Source organism: Pieris brassicae, chromosome 5 (assembly GCF_905147105.1).
Source record: "Pieris brassicae chromosome 5, ilPieBrab1.1, whole genome shotgun sequence".
NCBI classification, from domain to species: Eukaryota; Metazoa; Arthropoda; class Insecta; order Lepidoptera; family Pieridae; genus Pieris; species Pieris brassicae.
Window position 1 is genome coordinate 13,378,920 of NC_059669.1, and position 25,380 is coordinate 13,404,299.

The 25,380-nt window shown below is 33.2% G+C and overlaps 1 protein-coding gene across 1 annotated transcript in view; it reads left to right on the forward strand.

The window, feature by feature from the left end:
- The first annotated feature begins 1,266 nt into the window (after nucleotides 1-1,266).
- The window catches only part of LOC123709447 (proline dehydrogenase 1, mitochondrial), a 31,220-nt gene continuing 7,106 nt past the window's right edge, over nucleotides 1,267-25,380 (forward strand). The window contains exons 1-6 of the mRNA XM_045660812.1: nucleotides 1,267-1,599; nucleotides 14,839-14,960; nucleotides 15,913-15,999; nucleotides 22,973-23,154; nucleotides 24,492-24,556; nucleotides 24,919-25,097. Of these exons, the coding sequence (XP_045516768.1) occupies nucleotides 1,396-1,599; nucleotides 14,839-14,960; nucleotides 15,913-15,999; nucleotides 22,973-23,154; nucleotides 24,492-24,556; nucleotides 24,919-25,097 (839 nt within the window). The 5' untranslated portion in view covers nucleotides 1,267-1,395. The remainder of the gene's footprint in view (nucleotides 1,600-14,838; nucleotides 14,961-15,912; nucleotides 16,000-22,972; nucleotides 23,155-24,491; nucleotides 24,557-24,918; nucleotides 25,098-25,380) is intronic.

The following is a 25,380-nucleotide window of genomic DNA, read 5'->3' on the forward strand; positions in this document are numbered from 1 at the left end:
GACAATCTTAAGACTAGTACCATCAGCTAAGCTTACCGATAAAAATATTATCCTGTCTACGATTCTGGAGTATTTTATACATTCTGTTAAATGATTTTCTATAATTCATCGATATCCTGCAAGTCATTTTTGATTTTCCGTAAACTACATGCTTAATTTAGGAAACACTGAATTGTATAGATAAACTGCGTAATACAGTAGACCGAATACGCAAAACCTAATAGTTAATAATAAAATATCAAGTTCTAAATAGAAGAAAACGAAACTGAATGAATAAATTCGTAGCCTGATATTATACAGTCTTTCACAATAAATGGACTTATTAAAAAAATCTATTTTCAATTCAACCCCGTAGCTCAGTAGCTCTGATTAAAGCGTTCAACTATAAAAATAACTCTGTCAGATATATATTAGTTACATTTGATTCTTGTAGTAACTGTACCAATTGTAAAAGTATGTTGAATCAAATAATTAAATTTCAAAGAGCTCACTCGTATAAGAACTCCGTAAATATATTCACGATACTTTGTTATCTGAAAATTATTGGCAGTTACATAACGTGCCTGAAGCACTAGAAAACAAAGAATGTTAATTGGGAAAACCCTATAAATTTTGGGAAACCCTTATTACTAATATTCGAGTGAACAAGTCTTTTATAATTATACATTTTATCTATTCGATATAAATAAGAACCTGGAAATACCTAGCGATAACATTAATTATGTATTTGGAAATTTCGTTCGTTTATTTTTCAATTTTACAACTTAGTTTTAAAATCTATATTTAATTTAAGAAATTTAAACACAAAAGTTAAAATGAAATAAGGTAAGTATAATATTCTTGCGTTGCACTCTGCAAGGAGCGCGTTACGGGTGTATTACATCAATTGATTTACTGCTTGGCGCTAGCTGCTACTGCACTCACTATATTGATCGTATTTCAGCATTGAGTGCAATAAATTCCTCTATACTTCAATAAAGTGAAGTTAGCAAAGAAACAAACATTGCTGCTAAAATCCACCTATCATGTTCCTTAACATAGACACACCCTCGATGGGTTTAAAATTGGAACACTGCGTGCGCACATCGGAACGACCGTCTCTTCGAAGTCCATATCGGCGATCCATATTAATTATAATCCTTAAATGACGATTTCAAAAAAGTTTTTATTGTCACCCTTCGTGAGCGGACTCCACTTTAGAAACATGACGTGACAGTGACAAAATCTTTAATGTAACGGTGACAAAAGTAACCCGTGCGCGCTTAGCCTTACGTGGTATCGAGCGCGACTAGTTATACGTCACTGTTTTCAACTTTTCAAATTCAGTTGTCAGTTGTCAGCCAAGCCGGGTGGACGTGTGTGAAATCTAGTGATCAGTGCGCGGAGCTTTTAAACATGGCTCTGCTACGTAGGCTGGCAGTGAACGCTCCACGCGGAATTCGAGTGCTTTCTACATCATCCCAGGGTAAAGACGACCTAGATCTAACATTCAGCAACCCGAAAGACGCGTTCAAAAGTAAAAAGACCAGTGAACTGATCCGGGCATATTTCGTCTACCAAATATGTTCCATCAATTGGATCGTGGAGAACAACGACATGGTAAGTAAATCCATAAACAGCTGATCTCTTATGTAACTTGGTAACAATGTTCCGGCATCTTTTACGTTCGTAATGCGGCTAAAATTAACTGAGACATGGTCCTTGAATTTGATTCGCCGGTACCGAGTGATGGCGAGTGTAGTTTTGTATTTTCATGTGGGTTTTCGTACTTGAACACGTTTCGCATTCCGGTTTTGCGGTATTGATGGGGTTATTATTCTCGGGATGGGCTCAAAGGAGTACGGGCAGCCTGTTACGTCACAGTCGTAAGCAGTGTAGCGGTAAATTAAACAATTTAAAGTTGAAGGAAGTGGCAGAATTGGCAATTGCGTACCTATAAGTTCCTGTGGAATTCGACGGGGGAATAAAATAGGCGCACGTTTTGGGGTTTTCTTGAATGAAAAATGGATTTCTGTTGTAAATGTGCATGGCGCATGCGTGCTGGTCCGCTGGCTAGACGGCAATCTAGACCGAACCGGCCGAGTTACTTTGCGGTCTGCAGGTTACGTCTAGACGTAACGACTTGATACCTTAACCGGCTAAAATGCTAATTACATACCGATGAATCGTGTTAGTGATGCTGAAAACTCATTTAGCCCAAATTACAAAAACTTTTTTTATGTTAGTATAAAAATTTACAAAAATGATGGTATGGAAATTAAGATTTTAATTAATTATTTTTATACGTATAATAAAATAATGATGCTATTTTGTATTATTATTTAACATGTTTATATTAACCTACGTTATAAATATAATGACTAGAAAATAAAATAAATATATTTATTGAAATAAAAATTATAAATGATTCATTTCTCAGGTTCCACATAAATTAAAGCAATATAATATACATTTTTCGTAATTGTATAATTTCATAGTTATTCAAAATAAAAATGTATAAAATATTAGGCTTCGTTAATAATTAAATGATGTTCGTTAAAAATCTTTTAGCTCCGTACTTCTATTTGAACAGGTCCCGTTCCGCTTAATGAGGCTTTTATGTGAAAGCCGTATAAAGTATTTGATTGTGAAAATAAGCAGGAAAAGAAAATAAATATATTTTCGTCTTCCATGTTGAGAGTATTTTAAGACTATATTTGTATTATTTGTTGAATCCAATCCTTATGATAAATAAATTACCAGAATAGTATCAAACGTAATATACGTTAGTTAAGGTTAAGTTGTATGCTAGCAAGTAATTGGTTCGTCAGTGTGTCATCACCATCGTCATCTTTTACCATGATATTTTTTAATTAAGTGTTTTTATGAAGAATTTCAAAGGGAAAAAGAAAATGTTTAGTTTACGTTCTTCTATGGAAGAAACATACATTATTCTTGATGCAACTCCTAGCATCCTTCCATCGTCCCTAGAAAGTATTATATGGGTTCAATTAGCGGCGGTTGAACAGGCATCTCCAGGTCAGGAGTGCTCTCCAATAGACCACATCTCACCTAAAAAAAATATTACACGTACATAAATTTGAAATAAAAATTACTTGTACTAACTGTAATAACTTGAATATTGATTTTTTGTACTCTATTTCGATGAAGTTCTTTCATAACCAAAATTTGGGTCGCGTGGTTGGAGATCATAAGGTTTTCAACGCTGGCAAATTGCCATTACTGGTTCCACTAATGTGTAGAAGTTCATACTTAGTAATTGGAACAATTTTATTTTCTGCTGCCCTCGTCAATCTGCGCTGTAAAACTTTCAGTGCTTCCAATTGAAAATTTCTGAATTCGTGCCTAATTCCCAGGCTGGTCAAGTTGTTATTTAGTGTTTTATGGCAGGTATTCACGCTTTGTGGTGAAGGAAAACTAATTATTAACGTCATAAGGACTATACAGCATTAACAGATAATTTGTGACCACAGTAATGTTATAGAAATAATTACATGAGGAAAATGATGTTCCAAATCGTGGTATTCGCTTTATATGAACATTAACAAAGCAGAGAGCATTGTTGGCCTTGTGGCTTCAGCATGCGACTGTGCACCAATGGACTTTCTTTCTATGTGCGCATTTAACATTCGTTCGAACGGTGAAGGAAAACATCGTGAGGAAACCGGCTTGCTTTAGACCCTAAAAGTCGACGGCGTGTGTCAAGCACAGCAGGCTGATCACCTACTTGCCTACTAGTAATAAATGATCACGAAACAGATCCAGAAATCCGAGGCCCAGGCCTAAAAAGGTTGTTGTGGAACATTAATACACAATATTTGATTAAATTTTAATGTAAATCGTTATCTGTAATTGTTACCTGCAAAGTTGTAATTACCATAATTTAAAAAGGAGTTTACGCAAAGTTAAAATAGGAAAATTTAAACATGATTTGATGATAAAAATAAGATGGTGCCAACTATGGCCAGAACTTCCAATTATTATTTTTTATTGTGTCCCCAAAAAAGAAAAGAACTTTGTAATATTTTTTTTGTAATTGTATATACGTATATTATTTTCTATGTATTTTTAAACCTGTTTTTTTTTAAATCTGTAACTTTTTTGACATACACGTTATTGTTAGTATTTCTTTTTTCTTACTAGAAGTTATACTGTTAGTAATAAGGCCCGTTGCTTACTTGTTTTATCTGTATATATATTATATCAAATCAAAATCGCTGAGAGTTACATAGTATTAGGATGACGTTTTTCACCGTTTCCTTCATAATAATTTTGGATCTGTGCGTACGGGTGTACCAAGCAAGAACCTGAGGCGTAAGTCATTTTAGCGCCAATAACTCGAGCGATACATGTAATAAATAATAATTCTCATGGTAGAACTATTTGTTTCTGGATAAGTTCACAAGAGCTGCTTGTGTTAATAGTTATAAAAAAATTAAATAAAATTTTAATTGTAGAATCATCGGTGGCGGTATTGTTGTGTAGTTCTATCGTGTTAGTAGTAACTGTTAATTGTTATGTGGTAAATAAATATACATATAAAATTTCCTTCTATGTGTGAAACAATGTAACCAGAGAGAAACTGTTGTTACCTTAAACCCTTTAAAATGCATAAAATGCCCAATTCGGAGGATTTTCTTTGTTGTCATAACTAGTAAATAAAATTTGACATTCCATACATATTCTAGTATTTAATATTTGATGAATGCTAATCCCGAGACCATAAATGTCTCGGAAAAGGCACACGCATATCAGGCGTGCTGCATTGAGATAAGTTAATCCGTAGTTAAAGTAAGCCATCACTGCCTTAAACTAGGCCTATATGGTTACGAACCAAGGACATATTAACCCTATATATTATTATTTTTAGAATTTAGGAGCGTTATAATTGAACTAGCTTTTCGCTATAAATTAAAAGATTTATTATGTGAGAATCAGATGGGATTTAGGGTGAGATGTAGGAAAGGCTTGTCGCTAATGAATCTCATGTCATAAAATCAAATTTCGTGTCTGAATCTTAAATTTGCGGCTAAGTATGACAAGCGTATGGAAGCCTAGGATAGCGAACATTTTGAGTAAATGAAATTGCTGAAGCAATATTGTCACACACAGGCGCGGGTACCACACTTGGAGCATACGTTTAAATGTCTTCTCATAGAAATTACCATTAAAACCTTTTTTGATATTAATCTAATCTGTAAAGGTTATTCTTTCCAATTTACGTAACATTCAAGTATTATCAAAATTATTTTCAGTAGGATGATGATTTTTAAGTAGATATGATCATCATCACTTACAATAAGTAAATAATGTTGAGTTATTTGAAGTTGGTAGAATTTTTTTGTAAGTATTATTTAAATTACCAATAAAATTAACTTGGGACGCTTTAAAGTTGCCACAAACCGTTATTTATTAAGCGAGCGAGCCTTCAGTGAGTCCACCAAGGGCAGTGTCACTTAACTTCAGCGAACGTTATATATGAAAAAGCAACAATAGTATTACGTATGAATATAGTTTCGATAGTTAAGAAATAAAGTTTCTCGACGTGCTAGACTATTAATGAAAGAATTACTCAAGTCGGTAGTTTAGTACACGAGTGAGTCGTGTTATAACAAAAAAAACTTATATTCTGTGCGGTAGGTGCATAGTCGAGGGATTTGAGGTCGCAGTTGTTCTGAATTTTGTTGTTGACGTCTGTATGGTTTGGCAGTAATCTTGATATTAAGAATTATATTATTTATAAGTAATCTTACATAATCTTAAGTAATTTTTATAAAGAAAACACTTGAACAATATGCAATTCAAACATTGTTAAAGAAAATAAATTAGTTAATTTCCATAACTGCTACGCCAGTTTCGTAGATAAATATAAATCTTTGCTGTATTCTGTTTTTATTACTTTTTATAGAACAGTGGGCAAACGGGCAGGAGGCTTACCTGATGTTACGTGATACCGCCGCCAATGGACACTCAATGCCAGAGGGCTCGCGAGTGCGTTGCCGGCCTTTTAATTAGTTATAGCAATCATAACGTTTTTCGTATCGATACCAATAAATCAGTGGCGCTACAACCTTTTTAGGCCTGGATCTCAGATTTCTGCAGTTTCATGAGCATTTGTCAATCTAATAGGCAAGTTAGTAATCAGCCTCTTGCTGACACACGCCGTCGTGTTTGACACACGCCGTCGTGTTGGGTCTGAGCCAAGCCGGTTTCCTCACGATGTTTTCTTTCGATTCTAGAGCGAATGTTGAATGCGCGCATAGAAAGAAAGTCAGTCACGAAGCCAAGAGACCAACAATGTTCTTAATATTTTATGTTGATGGAGTTCTCCTAATATCCGTAAACTTACACAATTGATTTACAGGAAACACGATGTAATGACGTCTTTATGTCGCCACCAACAAGGATAAATATTCGCTGAAAATTGTAAAATCCAATGGAAATTTAGACATATATACATTTATGTCTAAATTAAATATACAGGTTTACACGCTGACTATAAGTCAACACAGTAATAAACGTGAATTACAAACTAAATATTGGTCACATTTTCCGGTGGAGAAATCTAGAATATATCTTACATTAGGATAATTTGATTTTGACAGGACAGATATATTGGCGATTTAGTGACGGATAATGTATAGGCTTGATTTGAGAACTGGTAGTAAATTTACATTTAGAAGCAATTTTTTTTATACGTTCATAAGTGTATATGTACATGAATGATGTTTTGATAGTTCTAATGTATTTATTTATTAATATTCACTACATGATATATAATTATCTACAGTATCTAAAATCTTTATATTCTAAATTCCAGTACGTAAATAAAATATTACGCTTCGAAAATCAAGAACAATGTAATCGTGTCATAGGCTATGTATGTAAACGAATATATTTTTCAATTAAAAAGATATATACCGATGAACCGGTGAAGTTCGTATCACCTATAATTATAAAACTTAATACCAAATTTTTCAACAAGACCGAATTTAATGACTCGAAATTGTCGATAGTTTGTATAACTAACTAACTTTGTATAAGGTCTGTCAGGGCATAGGAAAATAATATCTGGAAGTCGAGAAAAAAAGGCACGTCCGTGACAACCTTTTCTAGAACCAGATCAAGCCATTTTCGACCACCAATGACTTTGTTGTGGATTAAATTAGAAGCCTCGATTTGTAACAACGATATAGTCAGTATACAATATAGGTAGGTTGGCTTATTACGTTATTACGTATTATTATTCGTTATTACTAAGAATGTCCCAAAATAAATTAAGCGACTTGGTATTACGTGGATCTCACAACTGTTTACGGTAGAAGAACTTCGTTGCGCGACTTTTTTTATAAGATATGTTTTTGATGGCATCTACACTACTTTAGGTATTATCTAGTAGGCATTTCGAAAATCAATACGATTTTGATTTGTGTATGTTAGGCTTTCCTTTTTTCAGTAACTTTATTTTTAACTGAAGTTCATATGTTCATAGTTATTTATTATCTTCATATATTTGAGTACTATTTATATTTGATTTAACTTTAACATTTCTTTGTTTAGTTATCTATTAAAGCGATCGATTACTATAGTATTATTTAAGAAATAATATCTTCGTTTTGTTCGTAAATTTCGGTTATATCTTTAGCCTTCCTTGTAATGACCACCTTTTACGTGGTAATTTCACTACAAAATCTACATGGCCTCGATTGTCATACAAACTATCTAGCGTTGCCATGGTAACCAAGGTTTGTTTGTTATAGACAAATCAATATTGTTTGATGATGTATTTTTAACAATTATGCTGACTTTAGGTGTTATACACACGAAAACGATTATGGCAACATATTTAATATATACTTATCTATAATCGACACCGAAATGATTGATTAACTTAATCAATTAATTAATAATACTATCAAATTCTTATCGCAGACTGAGAATTACATGGTAAAAAAACTCAAATTAATGTAAGTTACTGGGTAAACCCACAGATTATTGTCTCGATATAAATCTCAACTGTATATCAAAAACAATTACTTGGTGACAAATACGAAGCATATCCGACAAAATAACTTTATCGCAAATCATTTGTGATAACTTTCGTATATCATAAGTTCTTAATAAAATATACTAAATAATGTATATATAGATATAGGTGTGTGTATAGATTGATCGATTTTTTTTCGAAAAACTAGATGACTCGGTGAACTTCGTTCGTACCACCATATGTTAATGTTAAAACTTAATACAAATTAGAGACGGCTTTTTATTTATATTGAGACAAAATACATACAATATTTCTCAGCTTGGAACAGTTATTATTTAAAAATCAAATGTCGCTTTCAGAATTTTTCTTTACTTATTTATGTTTCCCACCCTTTAAAGCTCATCTTCCACAAATGTTTTAAGATCATAATGAGCCAAACCGGTTTACCTATTCTTGAGTTTAAGTAAGAGAATCGAACAGCAATTCATTTAGATATATACATACAATATACATTTTGAAGCTATCATGTACGTAAACATTAAAAAAAAATCTTAAAAAAGTATATATAGTAAAACTGTATTATCTAAATCTCATAGTTAATCTGAACTAAATACAGTTGCTATTAGATTTCTTGGTAGTAACGGCTTTTTGACCTACTGCTCCTATTCGAATGTTTTTTGCTAGTTGAAAATTTTGCTTATCCGCCGTACAGGTTTTTACATAGTTTTTTTTCATATGATTTTATTTTAGTTGAACACGTTATAGATTATGTAGGTCATAGCTACGTATTAGTTATTTGACAAGTGACTCGTTTTTGACGCTGATGCTGAAAAAGTCGTTTTGCATTAACATACACCTAACATATGTCTTAATTTAAGATTAAAATTCACTTCAAATTAGTACCATCATTAATAATATACCAAAATAAACATTTATAATAATAAACAATCTAATAAGTCACTAAAGACTTTAACGTTCTTCTGCAGCGTATTTAAGTGTAGCGCCATCTGTGGCATAATCTATAATCTGTGCCATCGCCCGTAACGTCACCTGTTTTAGCGGCAAAGTTATTGTAATAATAGTAATAATTTATTTGCAAGAATATGGTAGAAAAATGTTATGGTCGTACAATCTTAAGTTCTCTTATTCTGCCACACATAATGTTGTGCAAATTTTTCTGAACAGGTAGATTAGAAGTTGTAATTACATTATGAGTCATATCATTATGATCCATTATTATATTATTTTATCACTATCATCACGTTATTAAAATATATTATTACGTTATCAAATTAATATGATTTATAACGTGTCACGCAAATAATCATTAATAGAATAATATAATTTTCCTAAAGTAGATATTTAAAAACTGTAGTACGAAGATCTTTGAATGTTTTTGGTAAATTATTATAACATACAAAAAGTGGGTTTCCTATACAAATGCAGATTTTTGGTATAGCCCATGTCTATTTTGACAGATGTATATTTCCGTTGACTTAAAAATATTAATGTTTTTGTAAACGAATAAGGACATTCTAAAATATACATACAGAGAAGAGATAAAAAAATTGATTTTCTTAAACAAAGCTACGCAACTATCAAAATAGTTTGCTTCACAAATTGCTCTGATACTGAGACTTGTTTTAGCCTTATAAGAATGAGATGATAGAAATATGTGTTTAACTGTAAATGTATCTGAAATAAAAGGCTTTAATTATTATTTCTATAGATACCATTTGACAGGCGGAATTTGGATATACGAGCACACATAAGCTAATATTGTCTTTGGTTCCCGCAAGTTTTACACAAATAAAACTTAAAATATAATTATTCTTTTTTTAAATGTTAAGTGTTTTTTAGCAATCTTGGTCAGATATCGCATTTTATGGGTAATTAGGAAGACATCAATCTTTTTTAACTATAATTCCATATAATATAAGTATAGATGAAAGATATGATGTAGACAACAGTCTTCTAACATAGATTACAAAATGTGACTTATTAGCTGTGACAAAAACATAGTAAATACATTATTGTAAGGAAAATTTTATTTGCGTCAACAAGGGGTATTGTGGTTAAATTGCAATTTCCTTTTAGGAAAAATGGTTTGATTTACTGCGGTTTTCGTGTCGATGTTACCCTCTTAAATATCGTTTGGGTTAAACCCTAGGGTAAATTTCGAATCTTATTCATATGAACGATATTCCTGGTACTAAAATAATTCCAATGAAAAATATTATTTTTAAGTTTTTTAAAGCGAGAAATAAAAACGATCAGTTGACATAAATAACCATAAGGCTAATATGATACAGAAATTATATAGATTAGAGAACTGCGTTCAAGATGAGAAGGCTATAAGATTGTTAGCCGCTTAGATGGAGATGGATCTTTGGAACGAAAGTGAGGCACTAATTTGTTTAAAATAAGCTTGCCTACGCTCGGCACACTGATACATTGGTAAAAGAACCATCATCATCAATGGCTATACAGCTCCTTGTGGGCGTTAGCCTCCTCCAGTACACTTCGCCATCACAATCTATCCAGTGTTTCCCGCTTCCAACACCCAATCTATTGTTTAGAGGTCCTTGACAACACCATCCCACCGACGCAGCCTCGGTATACCTAAGTTTCTCTTGCTCCCGGGTTGTGTGTTCAGTAAGGACCAAACATAACATAGACGAAGAGATAAAGAAATTAAAAACTAAGGGATAATTGATTTTAAAGTGTTAGGGGAGCAACTATGGTGAGTTTTGGCCTAAAGCTACAGGTGTGTCAAAGATTCATGTAACAATGTATTATAGGAAAGAAAAGAATAGATAAAATAATACATCATTAAGAAGAATAAATAAAGTAGCAAATGTCACAACGAAAATAAATAAACTTAAGTGGTAATGGGCCGGCACATGGTAAGAAACAGAAAAGAGGAGCAAGAAAGTATGAAACTGGTGCCCAACTATAAACGTAAAAGAGGAAGACAATTTAGAAGGTGGAGAGAATATTAAGGAAACAGCAGGTTGTACAAAGCAGAGAGTGGCACAGTGCAGACAGGAATGGCGGGATTTGGAGGAGGCTATTGCCAAAAAACGGGCACACAGATATCTAAACATAATTAGTTAATAGAAATATGTGTTTAAGTTTAAAGTATCTGAAATGAAAGGGTTTTATTGTCATTTTTTCTATTGATACTATTTGACAGGCGGCATTTATATATACGAGCACAGATAAGATGTTTTACACATTTATATAAAACTTTAAGATATAATTATTGCTTTTTAAAATTACGAGTGCATTTTAGCAGTCAGGGACAGTGTCTCATTAGCCAGATGATTAGGAGGACATCCATCATTTTTAAATTACGTAATAAATACCGATCGCCAAAGTTTATTGGCACCAAAATTCGACTTTCGTTTTCAAAATTTTGGCTGATTCTACTGAAAATCGGTCCAACTGTACGTCATAGTTACGTAAGGATGGAGGTGTGATCTTTCCAAGGTTGTTTGACGTGAAAGATAAGGGCTGCCGTTTATTACTCATCAGCAAAAATGGGATGGCTCAACTGTTTTATAAAGAGTACATTGCAGTAATAGCGGATTTGATAGACTTTATTATCTTCACACGTAAGAGTCTGTTAAGAAACAATAAAATGGTTATGAAGCTATTATTAGTTATTTTTTATTTAAAAAAAACCTTTCATATGATTTTTGACGTAAGTTAAAGTAACCTAATTGTTAAAAAATCTCAATTAGTTGCTGAAAAGTAGACAAACATACATACAGTCAAGATTGGGCTTTGATTATTTTTTTTATACAAATTTTAATAGGGACCCTAATCATTCTATATATATATATAGAACCATATGTGTAGCATGGCCCAAAGATCACGAGACTTTTGACCTTGTGATCGTGTTTACTCAAAATGGCAAAGCATGTGTCCTCTATAAACTTGACGCGAAACGAGAATTTAGTCTAGAAAAATCTAATTTGTTGTTTTTTGTTGACATAATAGTTATATGTAAAAATCCTATTGTATTATGGAAAAATCCCAACGTTTTTGTATACGAGAATGATAAAAATATCCATCCTTTTGACCTTGATAACTGACGTTCACCAAGACGCCGTGTCTTGACTTCGGTTTTTGTGAAGCTAAAGTAATCAGTTGGATTAGTGGAGTTGGTCGGAGCACCTGCAACGGAGTTTCATCTTCGGACTCCAACAGAATATGAAATTCCACCCGTATTACGACGTCCGACGTTCCACTTCACATCTGGTGAGCCTCTTGCGCGTTTCCCCCCTGTTCTATATAAACAACGATTACTTAATATGTAAAGATTTAAAAATGTTTACCATACATTCAATCGGAAGCTGAATTAAAATTTCGTCGGGTTTTTTGATACATCACTTTTCAAATCTCAAATTGCCAATAATAGGTTAAGGATAAGATAAGGCTACAATGTTATCACAACGTTATGGTTTAAACCAGATACAATAATCATGGTTATGTTAAAAGTTAACCAAACAATTAAGACCACTAACTCGCCAAGCACGGTCGTGTTTACTGCAAATTTTATAGGTTTGGTCTAATTGAATGAAAATTATTCTAAGTTTATGTATGTTAAAGTTTATGACATCTGGGAATCACACTATACAATAATAATTAATTATTAATTCAGAATTTGTTCAGCCTTGATGGCGCAAAGACTTTATAAGACACTCTTTTGCGATCTAGCGAACTGTGCTATCGCCACTCGGTGGGGGATTCTTCCCTGGGAGATAAGACCTCCAATTGTTTAAAAGAGCATACTCCTCCCCAAAGGCGGGCAACGCATCCACTAAAATGGGTGTCCATAGGCTGCGATGACTGCTCTTTTTGGGCGTTCCATAGGTTCGTTTGACCCCATAATCTATGAAAAAAAATACCTTAATTTCGGGGGTGTTAGCGCTGGAAATTGATCACAAAATATAACTATATAAACTATCGAACAAAAAATTCCGTATACCAATTTAAAATTAAAATCGAACAGTAGTTAAGTTACATACATTTATTTTAGTAAATAATTAGAAGCGTAAACCAAATATTATCAATCATCGCACACTTGAAGCCAAAATGAGCCCTTTAGTCTTTTAGTCAAACTCATATATTGTACTCGTAATATGACATTCTCGTTTCCGATAATAACCAATAGGTCGACTGTTTCAATTATATTTAAGAACACTTAAATAGGCTAAGTTAGACTTTTGTTAGCCCACTAGGCCTTGTATGTTATTTATAAGCTCATGTTTTAAAAGATTGCCAGCTTTAAACAATCAGTTTCATTTAACATATTAATACGAGTTAGGGGATCGGATAGAAAATACCGTAGATTTCTTCAAGAGTTTATTTTTAAATAAATCAATGAGGAATTTAATTACACTAAAAATACCAAATACGCGCTGAAGTACACTAATTATGATACACAAAATTCTTATCACAAATTACTTTAAGTACAAGCACTTCACATAGTACTCTATAACTTATCTCTTCGATGTTAATCTCTAGTAATCGCTAAAACTGAAATCACTGTTCGCAATTTGGCTCGCTTATATATCCCTGGGAATAATCTTGAACGATGTTCGAGAACTTTCTAGACACGATTTGTAGTAGCGTTACTATCAATACAATTTTCTAATATGTGATTGACTCTCTCCTGGAACGGTAAGGAACCAACTTTCTTGCTAAAAACGTTTCTAACTTGTGGAACAATCGAGAAACATTACAACCCATCTTCATAAATGTAGTGTTTTTTTATGTCTTGTAGTTTAATCAAATATACAGTATTCACAATTTTCTTAACATACATAAAAATGGAAAAAATATGAATAAAAAGAAAATTAAAATAAATTTAAAAAGTTAGGTCCCTGTGGCAGTGTACCTTTGACGCTGGCAGGATTTCCTCGCTGTATTGCGATACTGGTTCGTTGAGAGAGAAAGTCAGCTTTATCACCGGTACTATCTACCAGACGCCAACTTTAATGTTTAATTAGCGCCTGTGCACTTGAACCTTGGCCCAGTCTCTATTCTAAAGGAAACTAAATCTAAGTAACTGTTCTAGTTATAAAAATTTGGATCGGTTTATATTAATATTTATTTTTAGGGTAAAGAGTTGCCAGCCCTTGTAACCTCTTGTCGATGTCAAGTCTAAGTGTGACCGGATGCTCAAATATATATTTGTTCATGCGTCATGTGTTCCTTTTTAATCGATTTAATTAAAAATCGCTTTAATTAAAAACTGGTTAGCTATGTTTTATATAACTGTGGTTTGTTTGTAATCGAGTCCATTATATCGGTTTGAAAAATTATTTTACGTTTATTTCGTCATGTACATCTAACATAAATTATATACAACGTAAAACAATTATACTAAAGATATAGCCAAAGATGGAATACATAATATATAACGCATCGTCACTTAACATCAGATTAGCTTCCCGCCCGTTTTCACCATTACAAAGGCCGGCAACAAATCTGTAAGCTGCCCAGCATTGAATGTGTCCATGGGCGGAACTTTATTCAAGACCAGCTCGTTTGTAGCTGTCTAATAGAAATAAATTACAATATTCATTCCATAGCGCTTATACGTATCTAACAATCGCTGGTACGGCGAAGGAAATTGGCTTGGCCAACCCAAAAACTCGACGCAGTGTGTTAGTCACAGGAAGGTGATCACCTACTTGCCTATTAGATTGACAAATGATCATGAAACAGATACAGAAATCTGAGAGCCAGACCTGAAAAGATTGTCGCGCTACAACTTATCGTTTGTTTTTGTTATAGCACTGCCAAGAACCATTACTTACCAATGTTTATTTTTCCAGTTGATGAAACGTCTTCGTCAAGTCGTGGGTCAGCGGTTGTTCGAAATGATAATGAAGGCGACGTTCTACGGGCAGTTCGTCGCCGGCGAAGACCAGAACAAGATACGACCTACAATCGAAAGGTTTGCGAGCATTTTCATGTTTTAGATTTTCCGGAAATGAAAGTCCTACAGTTTTACATGTCTATATTAAAATTCGTTGATGATTGAAACTACATTGTATCTGTGACTAAGTTGTCGCCGACTTAAGGCGGAGTTTATATTCTCCATTAAAAAACATATTTGAATCACTTAACTATTATTCACTACGTATTGGAACCCTTCGTATTTATTAAACAAAATATTTATTATTATTGATTGCATAAGCGGCGGTTAACAGACATCTCCTGGACAGGCATGCCCTCCAATAGGCCAGCATTTAACATCAGAATTGTCGCCAAATGTTCTTTATTAAAAAAATCCAATTCGTTTAAACAAAATTCTTTTTATAAAATTCGCGACACCTTTTTATATAACACTAGAATTTTAAATTTAGAAATAATCATGTTTATTTTAATAAGCTTATTGTATAGATAATAGAATTACAATGGATTATCCACATCGTGATTTGTTCATATCTTTTGATTACAGTATTATCTGTCGTCATTGTTTGGAAATAGCTACTGTATCTTGTAAGCTGCACCTGTATTATACCATACTTCAAGATTATTTGCAGCCAATTACGACTTTTATTTTTATAGAACATGGTGCAAACTGACGGCAGGCATCTGATGTTAAATTCCACCGCCCATGTCATGACACTTATCAATGTCAAAGCCTTGCGAGTGTGTTGTCGGCCAATTGGGAGTTACAGAGTACAGAAGTTGACACATTTTAGGTCTTGTTTCATTGATCTTTTGACAACTGACCAGTCAACTGTCACTTATGAATTCCGTATGTCAAATCCGATTTGGTCATACAGACGTCTCCTGTCACCTTAGACATACCGTCTCACTATCTATTAGTCACTATGGTTTGACATCAGAGAATTACACTTAACCTTTAGCAAAAATATAATATATGTATCCATTGACAGGTTGCGTTCATTTGGTGTGAAGTCGATTTTGGATTATTCGGTTGAAGAGGACCTCTCTCAGGAAGAGGCTGAGAAGCGCGAAGTAAGGTAATATGATTTTTTAATACTTTAATTCTTCTATTATTCGATTTAGTGTATTGATTTCCGCTGTCATGCTAAGGATGTTATGACGTAACCGTTTAATTATTGTACCGGTTTTTTAAATTAAAACGGCACATAAATAACAGGTTTTTTCACATCACTATCCGTCGCGAGTCACGTGATCGTTGGAGTGCATTTAATTAGTTCCAGAAATAGTACTTAAATTAATGGGCCTGAGTTTTAATTAAATTATTAAAAGGTTCTACATTTATAATTAATACAGAATATAGCACTGCACCTGACATTTTAATTTAGCTGTCGCAGCCAAAATATTGTGTCACAGATCACAAAAAAGTGTTTCTATTGTCTTTGTATGATCGTGCATATAGTGCTACTTTCTCAAACACTGCTATTTCAAGCATTTTTACATATGTTTCGATGAATGTTATTAATTAATTTTTTGTTACCACTGAAGGCGGTAAAACAAATAATTTATCAGTCGCAATCCAAAAATAGGGTAACTTATAAGTTGTGGATATACAAATAGATCGCCCCTGGACATGGGCTATTCCCGCGATGTGAGAGGGCGTGGCCGATTTGCTCAATTGTTTTACCAAAGTACCTATTATAAATTTTATAGGTTTTCACCATTAGAACCCTACATCCCTAATGAGCATAAGCTATGGAATATTTTTAAAAAAGTTACGGTTTTGTATGAAATTACGATAGTATAACCCAAGGTGTGAAATAGACAATTAAAATTCCTAAATCGCATACGCAGCGAAAACTATTGACAATAGACATCAAAATCTACAAAAAAAAACTTGTAGTTGCATTTAAAAGTCTAATTAACGATAAAATGTTTAGGCTATACAGCACCGTAACCGAATGAACGGAGGAAACGCAAAGCATAGCTAATAATATATACAAATAAGAATACAGTAATCTCTCCTATAACACGGTAAATTGGTTACGCGTTATAGGAAACGCGTTGTAGGTGTATCCTCGCATAACGCGCTCGTTTGAAGCCATATAACGCGTTCATTATGAACGAAATGTGTAAACAAAGTGCGTATAAACCACTATAAATGTCACAGGACAGAAATAATAATGTGTGAAATCCCCGTGTCATATAGAGGAATAATCGTGTTATATGAGGGGATGGACGTGTAATATGAAAATACGTTAAGCGTAACGTGTTCTTGTTGGAAATTCGCTAATATATTTGACACGATTGTCTTAGAACGAGACGGAAATAGAGTTGTGTGCGTGGGCGACGGAAAATGTCGCGGTAATTTTTCCCATTGTTTGAGTCATAATGAATTCGTGATATAACGCAAAGGCTTCAGTAGCCTTGCAACGTTCTCAATTGACGATAATTTACGGAGACAGCATTTTTTTCGTTTGAGAGGAATGGTTCGAGTGTTAACAATATTGGAGTTTGGTTTATGATTTTTATTAATTTTAAATTTTCTTTATAAAAAAATTTCAAGCATAGTTTTCTACAGAATTATTCAACTAAGTTATAAAACCAAGGACCAACATAAAATTTCTTTGTCTATATTAAAAGGTATAAGACAGGGAGCAGTCAATTTAAAAAATCCGCCATATATCAAATAATCTATGGATTGTTTTGTCTCTATCACTCCCATGTTACTTTGTCAATGGTTAAATAGGACAAAACATACACTTGAGACTAGTATCTCTAAAAGACAATTTTTTACGATTTATTTTTATTATTTTCAGTGGCAGTACAAGTTTACGCTTGCCTGAAATGCCTAAGAATGAGGCAAAAAATTTGCAAGAACTTCTTTTGGCTGGGTTTTTATGTTTTATTTTTCGTTTTTAGTTTTTTTTAAGTACTAGATAGTTGATTTATTGAATAGATACTTTGATTTTTCGCCTAACGTAGTATTTATAGTAGACGTAGTTTAAAAATATATTTGTTCCGTGTTCAATATTTAAAATTATTTTTTTTAAACAAATGTATAGCAACACTAAAGTACACTAAAACTACTAAATATTAGATTACTAAACTACCTTAATAAATTTAATATTCTATCAAGCGCACAATATGGATTCAGGCAAGGAAAATCAACTGAAGATGCCATATCTCAATTAACGTCTCTAATAGTATCAAACCTAGATAAGGGAAAGAAATGCTTTGGCGCATTTCTAGATTTAAGAAAGGCCTTCGATACAGTCTGTATCTCCTCACTTTTACATAAAATGGAACATATAGGCATTAGAGATACACCCTTAAAGCTATTTTGTGATTACCTTTCAAGGCGAACACAGAGAGTGAAAGTAGGAGATGATGAGTGATGAATTGGAAATCACCTATGGGGTTCCGCAAAGAAGCATATTAGGTCCAACATTATTTTTAATATATATATTAATGCATTAAGCAATCTAAAACTTGATCACGGGCAAATATTTTCCTATGCGGATTATACGGCTGTACTTTTCATAGGGCTTAACTGGGCAGAGGTAAAAATATCAGCGGAAGTTGGACTGACAACTATTGCTAAGTGGCTTGATTTTAACCTTTTGTCTCTCAATAAAGAGAAAACTAACTATGTATGTTTCAGAATTTCTGATCGAACTCAACCACCTAATGATTTTAAAATTAATTTGCGATATGCAAAGAGACAGTAACTGTCCGTGTCTTCCAATAGCAAAAGTTAGCTCTATCAAATATTTGGGCATATAGACGAGCGACTATCATGGTATCCCCATATAGAATCCATGACTGGTAGATTAAGGAAAATAACATATATTTTTAAAATTTTGCGACACATTACATCGGATATAATATTTAAAAGAATTTACATAGCACTTGTTCAGTCCGTACTGACATATTGCATAAACATATGGGGAACGGCCAAGAAATTTTTTTTTTTTGGAATTGGAACGGGGACATAGGGCTCTATTAAAGGTCATGCTGTTCCGGCCATACAGATTCCCATCGGAAGAGCTTTATCATCTCAGCCAATAACTTTCCGTTAGGAAGCTGTATGTCCTGAGTCTAATTGTAAAATCACACAGAGCGCTATCATTTGATAGTAGGCTGTTCTTAAAAAGAAATAGGGATGTTGTCGTCGGTCAGACCGTTAGGACTGACTTTGCGAGACGCAATATGCAAGCAGACTACATCTATAATAAATTAAATAGGCTGCTTAACATCTACCCGCTTACCGTCTACAATCTAAAAATACGACTAAAGGACTGGCTCATGAACATACCCTACGCAGAGTTGGAGCTTCTTCTGAGGCCTAGTATGTAGTACAGACTTTATTCATTCACTCACTGACTCACTCACACATTTGCCCTCACACACTCACTTATGCACTCCAGTGTGTTGATAACAGTTAAAAATCAATAACAAAAAAGAAAAAAAAGTTAATAGAAGATGTAACTAAATTATATATTAATTAAATATTTTAAGGAATGTATAACTAAGTTTGTTATGAAAGAGCTGGAAACCCTGACACAGGTATATTTTTTACTTAAAAGGGTTCCCAAATCTTACACATTGTAATGAAATTGAACTTAAAATGAAAAAACATATTTTATTATTATTATTATTTACAGTTCCGTAGACCATAAAGTATAGACCGGAGCATAGATTATTCATAGTGTGATGACAGATTATCGATTTTGATCGGGCGTTCTATATTTAAAACTGAATTTAAAAATACTCATTCACATTAAATTACACATTCACGATAGATCAAACCATAGATTGTGCATGATAAGTCAATTGTCTGATCACGATATTATGACATAATAACGACGTGTCACATAGTGACGACATACGCATCATCAACGATTAGATAATATAATATGAAAATGGTGGTTTTAAAATCCGACCAATTCTTTATCCCCTTAAAGATGGAATTTTCAAAAATCTAGATGTTGATAGATTATCATTGACACCATTGTCTAAAAAACATTAAAATACTACCTATTTATTTTATTGGAACATAAAAATAATTACGAGTGTAAATTTTGTCTTGATTGAGAATGGCGTCGGTAAAGCGGGGACTTCTAAAACCTATAATTGAATGGCACTTAGCGACAGCGTACAATGCATGATGAGCGACACGGCCTTGTCTTAGATTTTTTGTAATTTAGTCAGTGTTACGTAAATATTATTCCAACGTGCCAAAACTCCAAATAGCTTTTGGAATTTATGACGATTTTTTTGGCTTTCTGAATTCTCTACATAATATTTCTGCCTTATTGGAAATAGAAATGTATTCATATTTAAGCATTTGTATATTTGTGGTTCCAACCGATGTCCTATCACAGGCTTTGATACCAAAATAGCAATGGGCTGAACATGTAACACTATACTTAGACAACAGATGGACTAAGAGGACTATTCGGGAAAAGACGATTGGCCAAAATGAAGGACTAATGACTTGATAGAAATAGCAGGAAAAGACTGACTATTGGCAAAGATAGAGCCAGATGTCCCTAAGGGGTTGGAGGAAGCCTTTTGGCATTATTATTACATTCTTTGTTGAAATTGTTTTTGTATTTGTCATAAATCAATTTAAATTATCAATTTGCTGACAACATCAAAGAGGCGATTAAAACCGCGTGATATTATAATTCTCATTTGTTTAGTCATTCACAAATTATTTACTATTATTTTTATAAAACCTATAATGACGTAATTGTTGGCACACCAAAAAATGTATAGTATTTATTAGAAAACCTCATGCTTTTCGTACAAAAAATGCGGCCTGCTGAATAATAGATATGTATGTTTAAGAAATAAAAAATCAATGACGCTAAAACCTTTTTAGGTCCGGGCCTCAGATTTCTATATCTGTTTCATGATTATTTGTAAATTTAATACAAGTAGGTGATCAGCCTGCTGTGCCTGAGGTGCGCCGTCGACTTTTTGGGTCTAAGGCAAGTCGGTTTCCTCACGATGTTTTCCTTCACCGTTCGAGCGAATGTTAAATGCGCACAAGAAAGAAAATACATTGGTGCACAGTCGGGGATCGATCCTACGACCTCAGGGATGAGCGTCGCACGCTGAAGCCACTAGGCCAACCCTGCTCTCTAGATATGTATGTTTACTAGTAAAAATAGCGGCATTAGTCAATGTCTAATAATATCACGTCAGGTGTCATTGTTGGAAAGATTGATTACTTTGGTAAAAAATAATGTTTTTTATTAAAATTTCCATCATATAAGTAAGTGATAAAGATGTTTAGCACCCAGGTTCTATATGTAACCTGGCGTTGATTTTGTATTACCACTCTTGGGGCACTCCCATTGACAATATACGAAAAAAAATTGACGTACAAAGTGTGACTCCCTTACTGTCAAACAGTCCCTTATTGATTTTTGACACAAGAAGTCTCGTTTATCAAATTTACCCTTTCAAAGCCTGACAGACAGAGGCTGACAAGTGTATTTGAAGCAATTTTTAAATGCAAAATTGTTGATAGATTTTTAATAGAAAGTTTGTTAGCAGTACTGCGATTCGTAGAGATGACAGTCGTAAAATATTGAAACTAAAGTCGTTTTAGAAATGGTGAAGTGGGGCGTAGAACACATGTCCACGTGATTACGATCTTATGAAGTCGATGCGTCGTCAAATTACATAACATTCAGTTGAACCATTTAAAATGAGACGTAACTTGTTATTCAAATGTACCACAGTAGATCCTATCTATCTATCTTATAGTGCCATCTCCTTTCATCATCCTCCTTTGTCGATCATTGTGGCTATTTTTATAATTTTTGATGCCGCGCTTCTGAACTATGACTTGGTGCTATGACCAAACAATTATTTAAGATTCTTCGTGACTTTTAATGTAGTGTTATATTATTACTATATGTAAAAATTATTATTATTATTGTATTCTTTATAACAGGCGTTATCTTTTTCATAGCTTTGCTTACACCAATCATTAAGTATTATAGATGACATCTATTCGAAATAAATTCTACTACTGATTTTTATACGTATTATACAGTGATTATTAAAAAATGTTTTAGTAAAAACAATTTGTTGTAGAGCAGTGTTGGCCTACTGGCTTCTGCGTGCGACTCTCATCCCTGTGGTCGTAGGTTCGATCCCGGCTGTACACCAATAGATTTTATTTCTATGTGCGCATTTAACATTTGCTCAAACAGTGAAGGAAAACATCGTGAGGAAACCGGCTTGCCTTACACCGAAAACTGTGTGTGTCAGGCACTACGACTGATCTTTTTCTTGCCTATTAGATTGACAAATGAGCATGAAACAGGTACAGAAAACTGAGGTCCAACCTTAAAAGGATGTACCGCCATTGAATTATTGATTTTTTTATAAACATTTTGTGTAAATTATATTTGTCTCTAAGTCGAAAATCGGAGGTATATATTATATGAAACTGCCTAAACCTCTATAAATAAACACATACAATACCAAGAATGTTCCATATTACTTTGAACTTGGGTGAAAATCTTGTGTTTGCTTTGAGATTAATGATATTTTTAACATCTTAAAATTATCCTAATTGATATTTTCTCTGTTTTGTAAAAGGTTATATTCCGTGTTGGAACTCGAGGCTGCCTCGTTCCCTTAGTACTTAGTAGAAGTATAGTTCATTTTAAATATAAATTTAATATTACTTGTCAATCAATTAGTCTGCATATATATAATCGTATTACGAAATCTAAGAGCTCCCAGACCATTCACATACATAAATCTAATCACGCCTGGGTTTTGTGTGATAAAAATTTTGATAGTTAATAAGCATGATAACCGTAGATTTTGTAAGTGATAATTACGTTACGTCCCGAATCTATATTATTATCAATTTTTTGGATCTAGACAACATATAGTAAAAATATTAATGATTGATATTTATTCTCTGAAATGTAGTGCATTGGTAACCATGGTAACAAACTAGCCCGCGTAAGGCCGTAAATAAAATATTTATAAATGAATTTCTTATAAAATTTTCAGCGCCTCCATCTCTGTTTGCGGTGACACCGCAGAGGAGGGTCAGCTTAAGCAATACCACGTGGAACAGCGTTTTGCTGACCGTCGTTACAAGGTGACCAGTGCGAGAACCTACTTCTACCTCAATGAGGCCTCCTGCGAGAAGAACATGGAGGCTTTCCTTAAGAGTATCGACGCTGTTGCTGGTGAGTAGACGAGGTCGAGTGGTTTTTTGGGTTAGGTTAGTGGTTTCGTAGGTTCAAACGCCTGAACCCTAAAGGACTTTGCTGATTGAAGATGATTTGCTGTTCCTATCTTTCGCAAACTCGAGAATAGGTAAACTAATTTGGTTAATTATGATTTTGGAATATTTGTGAAAGTTTAAACGATGGGAAACATAAATAGTAATTGAAGAAAATTTCTAAAAGCGACAATTAAATTTAAAAAAAGAAACCTGTTCCTGTATGTATTTTGTGTCTTTAAAAATAAAAAAAAAAATCCTTCAGTAATTTGTGTTTAATATCTGTAGTCTCGGACTATATCCGATATCATTTCTGTTTTAAAAATTTTGTATCAAGTTTTCACATTAATATAATTAGGTGAAACGAAGTTCAATCTTCCTTTGTTAAGAACGAATGATATTCGAAAGCTATCACAAATACTTCAAGATAAAATTATTTTGTCGGATATAGTTGTCACCAAGCATGATGTAATTGTTTGTGATAAATTGTTGAGATTCCTATCAGAATAATAATTTGTGGGTTTAATCCGTAATTTCTATTGATTTGAGTTTTCTTACCGCGTAATTCTAATTTTGCGATATGGGTTTTTTGATAGCGTTATTTATTGATTGATTATCGAGTTGATAATTTTTCCGGTGTTGAATATATCTTTATACTATATATGCTTCCGTAATAGTTTTCGTGTGTATAGCACCTAAAGGCAGCTTAATTGTTAAAATACATCATCAAACAATATGGCTTTGTCTCTAACAAACCTTGGTTACCATGGCAACGCTAGAGAGTTTTTATGACAACCGAGGCCATGTAGATTTTGTAGTGAAATTACCACGTAAAAGGTGGTCATTACAAGGAAGGCTAAACCTGTAACCGAAATTTACGAACTAAACGAAAATATTTTTTTTTAAAATAATACTTAAATAATCGTCGCTTTCTGAGATAATTCAAAATAATTCTTGCACAAAATGCACAAGGACACAATTTAACATTACGATCTAGAAAAACACTTTTTGAACGGATTGAAGCTATGTATTATTATTAAAAACTTACAATTATTTACATAATTTGAAATTTTTTTTTCAATAATACATAGTATCCGTTCAAAAAGTGTTTTTCTTAATGTGTAAAAGCTATGTTAACAAAAGACAATATTACGATCTAGCTTAACTTAAGACTAATAAGTAATTTAATACTAATATACTAATGAAAGTGTCCAATAACCCACCTTGCCGTCTCTTTTAAAGGGAAAACACTCCGCTTTTGTGTTCAATATTTCTAGTAATTGAATTTTTGTGCATTTTTAGGCATCACAGAGAGCACGGGATTGATGGCTGTAAAACTGACAGCTCTTGGAAGACCACAATTACTTGTGAGTGTTAATGATTTATTCAGTCTTAATGATAAATATCGCCCAGATATTCCATCTTGGGGAAAAGAATACTCTCACAAATAACAGAAAGTCTATAGAATGGACATAAAGATAAGGATATACGAGAACATGATGTAATATTCGTGAAGAGTTTTGCAATAATACAATTAGTAATTTATAAAGTATATTATTATTTAAAATGCATACTTTATACTGATAATTAGGAATGTTTATTAAGAAACACTTGAATTAAAAACTTCATCATTATGCTTTATTGTCTTTAAATAACATAGGCGATCTTAAACGAATATACCTTGTCCCTTTGCTTGTTCATGACAGTAAATATTTCTATTTATTTCCAGCTCCAATTGTCCGAGGTGATTATGCGTGCGCGTAACTACATGCAGCAGATAGCAGGTGGCACAGGCAACGTGCTGACCCACCACAAGACAATAGAGGACTTCCAGAGGTACCTCGGAGAGCACTCCTCCAAACCGGAGGTTCAAGACTTTATGAAGAAGATCACCTCGGATAAAGAGGGGTTAGTAATTATTGGCAATCTTGATTTACTAATAATAAATATTTGAATTAAAGAGTTAACTTTTAAGAAGTTATATTGTATCTACCCTCATTGTATGTACTTTAAAATTAGTACATACTTTAAATATGTTATTGTCCCCATCACTGTTGTATGATGGGTTATGTATTATTATAATTAAATTATTATTAGGGATGAAAAACAAATCATAAAGTATATTAAAAATGAAATAATAATTGTAATGTAAGGTACCCTCATTTTCTGGTCCGAACAGTCTTTAACTGAG